Source organism: Salmo salar, chromosome ssa13 (genome assembly GCF_905237065.1).
Source record: "Salmo salar chromosome ssa13, Ssal_v3.1, whole genome shotgun sequence".
Lineage (NCBI taxonomy): Eukaryota > Metazoa > Chordata > Actinopteri > Salmoniformes > Salmonidae > Salmo > Salmo salar.
In genome coordinates this window covers 39,267,235-39,279,922 of record NC_059454.1, presented here as the reverse complement: position 1 = coordinate 39,279,922, position 12,688 = coordinate 39,267,235, and the positions used below count along the sequence as shown (strand labels likewise).

The following is a 12,688-nucleotide window of genomic DNA, read 5'->3' as shown; positions in this document are numbered from 1 at the left end:
AATTTAAATATAAGTGTTTGCGACAGTCTCAGAGAACAGTGAGGGTTGTGTTTATCCACACAGAAAGAAATCTCATACTTCTGCCTCAGAGCCGACTATCAGATCATTCTGCCCCAGTAATTTCACACAACGAAAATCTGAAATTAGACACAATACATCAGGTAGAGGTAGGGAGAGCAGGGTCTGCACTTTTCCAAAAATACTTCTTCCTAGAACCATAAAGGTTTTTTCAGCTTACAAATACCCTAGTGCCTAATTCTCTGCACAGTGTGCTCTTCATTGCTCCTTAGTTTTGTCCAATGTCATCACTACACTCCCAATGGGATGCTTCAATGAATCCCATATCCATTTGACTCCCGAGTGGCAGAGTGGTCTAAGGCATTGCTAGAGGTGTCACTACAGACCCTGGTTTGATCCCAGGCTGTATCACAACCGGCCGTGATTGGGAGTTCCATAGGGCGGCGCACAATTGGCCCAACGTCGTCCGGGTTAGGGGAGGGTTTGGCCAGGGCAGGCCGTCATTGTACATTAGAATTTGTTGTTAACTAACTTGCTTAGTTAAATAAAGGTAAAACAAATAAATAAATGTACGTAAACTCTGAGGAGTGTCTGAATTGGCTCAGACTTATAATTGTTTGAATCAGATGGTTTCATGAAGTGGAATGGAGTCAGCAGTGAGAAAGAATTTGACTGAAAAGGTTTTGATGTTTTTTCCTCACAAGATATTATATTTGAATTTCTCAAAGGATAGTAAGTAGACTTATCTAACGAGTAATTTAAACAAAACAGCACATTTAGAATAACCTGCGTTTCCTCTTTCATGAGGAGGGTATGATGAATATTGTTTTTCCCTGTGACTCTAGGAAGGTATGAACTCTCAGCTGTCAATCATTTATTTGGAATCATCTTTGTTATCTATTCTTTGCTGTTATCTCAGAGGATTTTTTGTTGTTGAATTCTTGGAATATAGAATCCCTCACCCCTCCCTCCTCTACCTTTGGGATCTGTTGCCGTGGTGATGACTATAAGCATTTTATTCTGAGGAATGTGAAAAAAGCTCATTTAGCCTCTCATTTCCTGTTGTAGCTGCTGGTACCAGTCATTGGTGTGAGGCTCCATACATCTTAAATCACTTACAAGACAAAGCATGAACAAAGAGATGCCTACTAGGCCAGAGGCCTAGAATCCTAGGAAATTAGAAAACCATACAACCGTTCTCCAATGGACAGGATACAGCATTAGGGATTTCATTCCATTTATAACATCTGAAGGTCTAACTTTTTCAAACCAAAACTAACCACCATTGACCTATAAACAATACCAAGTTTACAGTAACCTGATCACCCAGGCTCGATATCCACAGGGTGAGAGGACAATAAAACCCTTTGCATTGAGTAATTTAGAGTTCACCCTGCACATATACAATTTTCCACCGATATCATACATCCATATAGATGGCATAAAAGTTATCTTCAGAGGACAGGTTTTAGATAGAATAATACTATAGCAGTCATGTCTGGTATCTATCGCACGTTCCAGTAATCAACCCTCTGGATACTGTAGAGAGAGAGATACATTTTGGCCCCTCAGAGAGGGGAAGGTCATACTAACCCTTAGGCATTGTCTTTGGCCATTTGCCATGCGGCCGGTGGTGACAGAGAGCACATAAATTAGCGCCAAGCCTAAAAGGGTGCTGGCTGACTGGGGTCGCTGACTGGAGTACTTTAATTGTTAATAATTCTAACAATTATTTAGCTTGAACTTTTTTTCAATTGTGTACATTTTCACTAACTGGTTTAAAGCAATCCTTTTTAAGTGGTTGTGGTAGTCGCACAATGTTTCTGTGCATATAGACGCGATAAAGTGATCAACGGAATTAGACCAAAACAATGAAAATGCCACAGAAATGCCACTCATGCAGAACAAATAGGAATAGCTGATTGGCAGCAGAGAGGCCAGGTGCGTCAGTGCACATGAAAGAACAGTGAAGACATGAGACACGCAGCTCAAAAATCTCCCCTATTGATCTTGTTTAGGGACAAAATTATACTCTAGGCTGCAGTGAAACTGTCATTTGAATAACGGAACAAAATGTTACATTCCATTCACTGCATTTGGATCAGTTTTACGTGTCCCCAACCGATTGTTTTTTTTTGTTCGTTTATTTGCGTTGTTTGTAACTTATTTTTTTACTTATTTTGTACATAATGTTTACTGCTACCGTCTCATATGACCAAAAATAACTTCTGGACATCAGGACTGCGATTACTCACCACAGACTGGCAGAATCCTTTTTTTCCTTTAACGAGTCTGACGAGCCTGACTCTAATGATATACTGCTTTCTCGGGAACAGGCCTAGATCCCTTGATTTGCGTTAAGAGGAAAAAGGAGCCAGAGGGCAGGCTGCCTAATGAGAATTCGATCGAATAAACCCCCACTTCCTTCCATTCTGCTAGCAAACGTGCAATCTTTGGAGAATAAAATCGATGACATATGCGGAAGATTAAACTACCAACAAGAAATTCAAAACTATAATATCTTATGCTTCACAGAGTCGTGGCTGAAGGACGACACTATCAACATACAGCTGGCTGGTTATACGCTGTACCGGCAGGATATAACAGCGGCGTCTGGTAAGACAAGGGGCGGCGGACTACGTATTTTTGTAAGTAACAGCTGGTACACGATATCTAAGGAAGTCTCAAGCTATTGCTCGCCTTAGGTAGAGTATCTCATGATAAGCTGTAGACCACACTATCTACCTAGAGGGTTTTCATCTGTATTTTTCGTTGCTGTTTACATACCACCACAGACTGAGGCTGGCACTAAGACAGCATTGTATGAGCTGTATTCCGACTATAAGCAACTAGTAGCAGGGGACTTTAATGCAGGGAAACTTAAATCAGTTTTACCAAATTTCTATCAGCATGTTAAATGTGCAACCAGAAGGAAAAAACTCTGGACCACCTATTTACTCCACACACAGAGACGCATACAAAGCTCTCCCTCGCCCTCCATTTGGTAAATCTGACATAATTCTATCCTCCTGATTCCTGCTTACAAGCTAAAATTAAAGCAGGAAGCACCAGTGACTAGATCAATAAAAAAAGTGGTCAGATGAAGCAGATGCGAAGCTACAGGACTGTTTTGCTAGTACAGACTGGAATATGTTCTGGGATTCTTCTGATCGCATTGAGGAGTACACCATATCAGTCACTGGCTTCATCAATAAGTGCATCGATGACGACGTCCCCACAGTGACCGTACATACATACCCCAACCAGAAGCCATGGATTACATTATAATTATAATTCCAGCATCCAAACTGTGCAGCAGCCATTTAATGAATGGAAAGAGACATCTGTTACATAACACCAAAAAGTTTGACATTTGGAGATTGTCAAGACAAGCTTGGATACTGGGTAGTTGTGCAAGGTAGGGAGGGATGTATTTGTCGGTATTGACATAGTCTATTTGATCATGGTGTTGAAAACACAAACCGTGATATTGAAGCGCCCAAAGTCTGTATACTTTGCTTATTGGTTATGTAGTGCATTGGTGGAAAATGAATTGCATAGGCTGATCATTGTCTGCAGCTGGCTCCTCTGATCATAGTGTAAATTAAACAGGCAGGGAGAGTGAAGTCATCCGTGGTGGTTGACAAACCCTTAACCTTCTGGCCCATAGCCCTGCATTGTATCAACTGTGCCACAAAAGCATGCTGAAATGGCAAAGTCCACATTTATAAACACAGGATCACTACAGTTATTGTTATTTGTGGTCGTGAACATTATTTTGAGGGGGGAGGCTGTGCAATTCTTTTTTACAGTACAAGCGGAGGATCATGTAAACATATTCTATACGTTGGGGACGAGTTGGACCAGCATACAACATAGCTCAGCATTTTAATTATGTATTTTACACAGTGATTTTTACTAATCTTTGCTCATAATTATCGAAAAGGGATTTTAGTAACCACATTGTGGGCCTGTTAGAACACATAAATCATAACATATTTTTACGAAAATCCACTTTGTTCGAACAGATTGTTTTAACGGCTGCCAATGACGTCATCCTTGCGTTCTTTAAGTAATGGCTGCTGACAATACATAGGCACATACAATGTTTTGTAGGACTTTTGTGTCTTTACCTATGTCTGCTCTTTACAGTCAATGTTCAAGGATGACAGTCATCAAACCACTGAATTATTGATTCATGTATTTATTTATTGATTCACCATTTATTTTTTGGGTCGGCAGGTAGCCTGTAAGTTAGAGCGTTGAGCCAGTAACCGAACGGTTGCTAGATCGAATCCCTGAGCTGACAATGTAAAAATCTGTCGTTCTGCCCCTGAACAAGGCAGTTAACCCACTGTTCCTAGGCTGTCATTGTAAATAAGAGTTTGTTCTTAACTGACTTGTATGTACAGTAGATAAGGGTTTTGTGAATATAGGATATTCCGTTTTGTATACAGACGTGTGTTTTGGTGGCAATTGTTATTATAAAAATGTATTTAACCTTTATTTATTACCTTCAGGTTTCTTCAGCATCCTGCGTTCAATACACCAGAGATGATGGTTAGAATGACAAATAGATTGTTAAATGCTGTAATGAGGACTTGGTATTGTGATATGGCTGATAATGTTCCTATTGAGTTGACATTTAGCGGGAATAGGGAATAACTCCTTACCAGACAGATCATGAATCTTGGTCCTCGACCAATACGGGTAGAAGGTTTATAATCATTCTAATCAATGCAAATCTCCTGATATACGCTATAATCAAATACATTTTGTCTTGGTACAAACAACACAACACAAGCTTTCAATAAAAGTATACTTACTGCCTGCAGCGAGCTGCACAGTCATATCATTAAAGTTGAGAACTCAAATTATTCCTTTTAAAACATAGACAATACTGCCGTTATCACTCTTCTTACACCATGATGTGTATATAATGTTATTCTGTTCTGGATTACCAATCCTGGAAAATGTTTAATGTAACATCCTTCTATTCCTGGATTGAGAAATGATTGTGTGTCAACTGTCAACAAATCAACCACACCATAATAATCTTCCCTTCGATGACATGCAGGACATGTTGGTAGTGGTACTAGGAAGTAACGCTGTGAACGTCTCGCGGACTGTGACGCCTTATGTTGCTGTGACTAATGTTATGTCTCTTTCCACACCAGGATGTAATGCATCCCCCATACATCACTGTATACAGTCTTAGACCCACATGTACAGTAGCCTACATGTAATTAATTATACTTTATGAGTACGTAAGTCACCCTGAGCAGTTCACTGAAACAGTATGTCTGTATTCAAAATCCTACAAGTTTATGTAATCTTCAATGACAGGTTAATGTGTTCATAGATCATTTCCCCCTCTCATTTGACCTATTTACTAGTAGCTAGTAGCCAGGGAACTCTAACATACAGTCTGGGGGTGTCAATAATGAGCTTAACTGTGAGTCAAAATTTAAATATTTTCTGATTCCACTAAAGCTAAAGTTCAAAATGTGTGACTAACATACTGTGACATAGAGTGCCGTACATGCGGATACTCACTCAAATAGTTAATTCCCTTTCAATATCCTATTTTCCCTAGCCCCTTAACATAACCCTAACCTTAACCCCAAACCCCTTAACCTAATCCAAAACCTAACCCCTAATTATATCCCTAAGCCTAATTGTAACCCTAATCCTAAACCTTACCCATAAACCTAAATTAGCCCTTTTCCTTGTGGGGACCGGTGAAATGTCCCCACTTGTCAGAATTTTCCTTTTTTTTACTATCCTTGTGAGGACTTCTGGTCCCCACAAGGATAGTAAAACCAAAAACACAGACCGACCGACCCTCACACGTGTTATGTTCTTCTATCCTCATGGGGACCTAAAATTTTCCCTAACCCTAAACCTAATCCTAACCCTTATCATAACCCTAACCTTAACCCAAAACCTAAATCTAAACCTAACTCCTATCCTATGCCTAAAAGGGGTCAGCATGCTTCAGTTCGGCTGGCGCCTAGCCGAGTTCGGACTCGGCTAGGCAAACCGAACGAGTGTGCTCGCATACTCCCTTAAAAGACATTTGCTTGAAAAACAAGAAAAAAGCAGCAATAGTACTGTTTGTCCATTTTGAGAAGCCGTTGTCAGTATATTTCCTCAAAATAGTCAGAATTAATTTAAGATAACTCAAGAAATCTGTCATTAAATGTTTTACATCTAACTAAGATGTTTGGTGCAGTATTTCTTAATGAAAAAATTTGCATGAAAATGAGTCTTCTCTCATTGAATGACAACAAAGACTTTATTCAAGAATCCCTACTGTTGACCAACCACCAACGAAGGGGCATAGACTTCGACGACAGACTTCGGCTTGCATCAAGAAAAAAAAGTTGTGCGCCTGAACAGCCTAAAAAACTCTTACCCAAGTTCAAAACTAACAAAAACGTCATCATAATATGTGCACAAACTCTTCCGAACTGTATCAGCTGGGAAGCATGCGGACGCCTTAACCCTAAACCCTAACCACTAACCCTTTACCATTACCCTAATTCTAACCCTAATTGTAACCCTAGACCTACAGTAACCCCTAAGCTTAAAATAACCTTTGTCCTCATGGGGATGTGGGATATGTCCACACGAGGGAGAATTTTCCTTGTTTTACTGTCCTTGTGGGGACTTATGGGGATTTTAGGTCCCCACAAGGATAGAAGAACCAATCCACACACACACACACACACCATATACAGAAATCGTCACATGGCTATCCCTCAGGTCAAGTTCATAGGAGTGCTGATGCTGATTAGCATAGTTTTGACTGAGCGGCCCCTTTGTCATGCATTTGCCACTCTGAATCAAGTTCAACACCTACAGCCACAGACCTGTCAGAGCACAGAGATTTACCACACATGATGTTGACACAAAACCCCATTTACATATCAAAGTGAGGACCTCATGCAGCAACCTCCCTCATTTACTGAGAAGAATAATGCCCAGGCACACCTGCTACACAGTGATCAGTATTAGTAACACTGTGACATAGAGTGTCAGTCCTCATTATTTATAGATAGCCTAGCCTGACATCTTGGCCAGAAACGTAAGAGATGTTGTGTGTGTGTGTCCCAAATGGCATCTAGTTCCCTATATAGTGCACTACCTTTGACCAGGGCGCATAGTAATACACTAGGGAATAGGGTTCCATTTGGGGTGCAGATTTTGCATACAAGGATGGGAAGGTTTAATGCTGAGGCTGACTGGATTAGCTTTGAGTGGTCTTAGCAGTGGCATGGAACCTTGATTAACACTTGAATGTGTCATTACCATACAGCAAAGTTTCCTTTAATGCTAAGTAGTTCTAAATAATTCAGAGAGTAGAATATAGTATTTACAATTCAGTCAGCTGCTATACAATGCAATATTGTGATCTTAAAGATGAATGAATAATGAAGACGCTGGGTTATACATTAAATCTGTTATGTTTAATCAATGTTGTATTCTGTTTAACAGATGGGGGATGGATGGCCATTCCAGGGCTGGTGGTTCCCAGGAGATGGAGAGGAAATGGGGAGAACATGGTTAAAAATGAATATACATGTAGGTAAATTATACTTAAATTGTTAGTAGTTTGTTTTGGTCCCAAGCTAACTTTGTGTATAACTTTAAGAACAATTTGCACCCACACTATTTGTGGACCGAAATGCCCCTGTGAACAGCCCATATGTTCTAAATGCCATGCTGCGCTGTATTGTAGGTAGTACGCCTAATGAAAGTTTTGGGATGAATAGGGTGGCATAGCTGTTTCTGTTGTATCCCTTTTCCCTCGGTGAAGCATATTACTTCACAGTCAGCTGTCACAGAATTATTAAATATGGGTATACATAGATCAAAAAAAAAAAAGATATATTGCAATGGCACTATTTCTTTATATTAAGTCTGGATACTGCCAGTCAGCAAGGCTGTAGGGCAAACAGGACTGTCACGTCCACAAGTCTATTTCTCTCTCAAGCGCATTAGCAAAATACAGCGCCGTCACACCAGTCTATCACCATGCTTAATGAATGTTTTCCAGCAGTGGCAGACATGATGCTGCTCTGTCCCGATAGTAGTGTTATATTATTTATATATAAGCATTTTAATCTTTTAATTAAGTAGGGACAGACACAATTGTCTCCCGATTGATACAGTGTATAAACAACAGTCTGATGCATTACACCATCACGCTTTAGTTTATGCCACTTTCCAGTGTTTCCCACTGCTCCCATATACAGTAGTACCTACCTTATGGCTTGGGCAACAGGTGGCTGGTGAGTGACCCTCCAGTATTAGCCAGATACACCACAGGTAAATAAAGATGACCGGATCAGCTAGAGCAAATGGAGAAAGTAATTGACTCCTTTGAAGAGGTGCAGCCGGAAATGATTTGTTGTCTGAGCAGATCCAATCCTCATTACCTGGGAGTAACCGATGTATCCATCCAGGACCGGAGGAGACGAGGGGGCGAACAATGACAGAGATAAGCGTGCTATTATCCTAGCAACCATCTGAAGAAACACCTGCAAAAAATGGACAAGACTCTTTCAACACAGCGGCTCTGTCTCCAGCCAGGTCACACCATTTGTCTCGGCTCAGTCATGTAAGGGAATCAAAAGGGAATCTAGGCCGGGTCGCCCTCAATATGATTTTGTATGTAGGCTAGAGGAATTGTTTGTTCCATCCCATTCTTCATTAGGTTGATTAAATCCCAATTGAATAATGTTAAAGTCAGTATCAATGTAATTAAGGCTCAGCGTCAGGGAAGTTCATGAAGAGTTTTACTATGATTGTGTGGAGACTAAGTCAAGTCAATTAAAACAAGTTTCTACTGACTGTAGATTCATGTAAATGAATGATTCATATAAAATATATCTCGAGGGTCCAACCCTTATCATAACAATGATCTGAAAATAAACCCAGTATTGTGTTCAGTCAACAGTTGAATCAAATATTACCAAGAGAATATAGCTGTTAGTTTCAATGGAATACTAACACAGCAAATATCACACATTTATTATAGTATTAAGTGCAGTGTTCTAATATAACATATCGATAAAGCATCTAAACGTACACCTGCGCACACAGACACACTCACAAGATCGTCTCGTTTACCAATACAAACATGTGCAGCCAAGAACACTTAAAAGGCTATTAAGATGCAGCCACTTGCAAAAATCACTCCGAAGTCGATACAGACAGGGATTAGGTCGGGTGATATGTCTCCCATACACAGTCAGTCCCTCTTCCTCCTCTTTCCTCCTCCACCCTCCTCCTAACTATTGTAAACAGTCAGCACGCTAAGCAGCAATCTGAACTCAGGGTTAGACGTAACTTAATAAACGTAAATCCGGGACACTCCAATCAGAATGAAATGTTAAGTTTTGTATGGTATGTATTCATTTGTGGATGTCCATCATACATTTTGTATGATATGTTTTGAATTACAATTCAAATGATATGTTCCGAATTGCAATTCGTTCAATATGTTATGAATTTGCTAAACAAATGATATGTTCTGAATTCCAATTTGTTGTGGCTAACGTTAGCTAGGTGGCTAACGTTAGCTAGGCTAGGGGTTAGGGGTTAAGGTTAAGGTTAGGTTTAAGGTAAGTGTTAAGATTTGGGTTAGGAGTTGGGTTAAAGGAATTTAGTTTAGGGGAAAGGTTAGCTAACATGCTAAGTAGTTGAAAAGTTGCTAATTAGCTAGAATTGTCTGTGATGAGTTTCTAACACACAACCTTTGGGTTGCTAGATGTTCACATTATCCGACCCATCCACCCTGATCAACTACCCTACTTTTGTTTTTGCCTTAAGTAACCTTCTCTAATATGTAACCATACCAAACATAATATATCACACTCATTTGAGTGTCCCGGATGTACTTTTACTATGTTACGTCTACTCTGTGATACCAGGCTATAAGCACAAGCAATCACGTTGTGGAGGGGGGAGAGGGAGAGGAGAGGAGCAGTGAGCGGTGCCAGCCACAGGGGATTTATCTTAGACCAGGGAGGGAGCGATACCGGAGGGGAGTGAAACCAGAGGGGAGACCCGGAGCGGAGGGATCAGCCGACCTGAGAAAAACAAGCAACCCACTGGTCCTAATGAGAGGCTTTTCATTACTACACACACAGACAGAGACAGAGGTAGTAACATGGCGTGGGAGGGAGGGGAAGGGGGGGAAACAAGGGGAGGAGGTCTTTAGTATCCATATGAAGGTGTTGCCGGGTAAACTCATCTGTTGCGGTTCTTTTGAAGGGGGTTAGACTGAGGGAGGGATGGGAGGAACGGGGGAGCGAGGATGCACAGTTCATATTCAATTGTTGCCGAGTGAACTCATCTGTTGCGTTCCATTTGCCAGAGCTTCAGAAGAAATGTGATGCAATTATTCTGTCCCTAGAATACCTGGGGGCATAAATGATAAATTAAGCCTTAGCCTACACACTCGTACACACACTGTCCCCAACCGTAAGCCACATGTGGGCATACACATATACATATACACACACATAATACACATACACACAAACTTGGCCAAGATCAGACATACACTCACATTTAGACATGCATATACACACTAACCTCCACACTGGCACACACACACACACACACACACACACACTCTTGAGAGACAGTACAAGACAGAACAACAAGAATCAGCTGTACGGACAGAGACAAGTCTCGTTTATCTTCTGTCTATGCCGGGCGGCTGTGTGTCCGTTTGCCTGGGTGCAGTGCCTCATGCGTTACGTGGCGTGAGTCTCCTTAGATGATCACGTTGCTGAGATACAGTGCTGAGAGGCAGAGGATGCAGCTGGGAGCATGAGTCCTGACGGAGAGGAGCATGACATGTTCTGTCAGAAAGCTGTGACCCTGATTGTTGACCTCTGCCTCCAGAACCACCAGTTATTGGACCAGGACACCTGCCAGGACTTCTTGTTTCTGTTGTCCAACCAGAGCTCGGACTACAAGGACCCAGGTAAGAACATTTAGAACATTTTAATAGAACATTCCGCATGTTCTATTATAGTATCTATATTCCAGAATATTCCAGGCACTATGTTTCTGCACTGTGTGAGTTGGTGACTGTAATTGGTTTTCCCTGCTGTCACTAATTTTTGTTTCTGAAACAGTGAGCTCATATTTGTGACATTAGCACTGAATGTGCCTTTCTTGAGGTAACAACTTGTATATACAGTACAGTATGATTGGGACTTCGATTTAATTACATTTTATATGTAGATGCAATTTTTCAGAACTAATGTATTTTTTTGAAGAAAGAAATCACACATGCACGCGCACACGTTCGTGCTCACACTCGGCATTACTTATTTTCTTTAACTTTTTTTTTAACCACCCAGTCGATGGTTGCTTGGGTAGGGGTCAGGTTGTGCCTTGGACCCATCTAAGGAGTTTGTGTGACCGCAGGGCAGAGCAACCATAAGTATACAAAATAAACTCAGAGTGACTTTTTAGTTTGTCTGGGTGAACAGAGCTCCTATAACACTAACAAATCAGCCTTTAGCTGACTAATGACTAAGCCTTTAGCTTATGCTGTCCTGATCACTCAACTTTACTCCATACATTTTCCCTTACACCCAAAAGTACTCGTTACATTTTGAATGCTTAGCAGCACAGGAAAATGGTCCAATTTAAACACTTATCAATAAAACATCCTTTGTCATCTCTACTGCCTCTGATCTGGCGGACTCACTAAACACAAATGCTTTATTTGTAAATTATGTCTGAGTGTTGGTGTGTGCCCCAGGCTATCCATGAATTAAAAGAAACAAGAAAATGGTGCCTTCTGGTTGGCTTAATATAAGTAATAAGAAATGATTTAAGGCCTCCCGAGTGGCGCAGTGGTCGAAGGCACTGCATCGCAGTTGCTAGCTGTGCCACTAGAGATCTTGGTTCGAGTCCAGGCTCTGTCGCAGCCGACCATGACGGAGAGACCCATGGGTCGGCACACAATTGGCCCAGCGTCATCTGGGTTAGGGGAGGGTTTGGCCGGCAGGGATGTCCTTGTCCCATCGTGCTCTAGCGACTCCTGTGGTGGGCCGGGCGCATGCACGCTGTTCCTCCGAAACACCGTACACCTGGCTGGCTTCTGGGTTAAGCGGGCATTGTGTCAAGAAGCAGTGCGGCTTGATTGGGTTGGGTTGTGTTTCGGAGGACACATGGCTCTCGACCTTCGCCTCTCCCGAGTCCGTATGGGAGTTGCAGCGATGAGACAAGACTGTAACTACCAATTGGATACCATGGAATTGGGGAGAAAAACGGGTAAAAGTAAAAAGAATATTTATACTTTGACTTCTACTTTTGATGCTTAAGTATATTTTAGTGATTACATATACTTTTGATACTTAAGTATATTTAAAACCAAATACTTGTAGAATTTTACTCAAGTAGAATCTTACTGGGTGACTCACTTTTACTTGAGTCATTTTCTATTAAGATATCTTTAATTTTACTCAAGTATGACAATCTAGTACTTTTTCCACCACTGACAATATTGATGCTTGGATGGAAAATGTAATGAGAGGACTCATGAGAATCTAGACACACTTTACTTTAGTGAAGAATCTCGCTCAATGCTATTAGTACATTTACTGCCACAAAGTTAACGCAATGAATGAGAGGT

General features: G+C 41.1%; 1 protein-coding gene across 1 annotated transcript in view; it reads left to right on the top strand.

Moving 5' to 3' along the window:
- Window positions 1–10,331: 10,331 nt before the first annotated feature.
- Window positions 10,332–12,688, top strand: part of syt6a (synaptotagmin VIa) — a 74,986-nt gene continuing 72,629 nt past the window's right edge. The window contains exon 1 of the mRNA XM_014136078.2: window positions 10,332–11,023. Coding sequence (XP_013991553.1) covers window positions 10,867–11,023 — 157 coding nt within the window. The 5' untranslated portion in view covers window positions 10,332–10,866. The remainder of the gene's footprint in view (window positions 11,024–12,688) is intronic.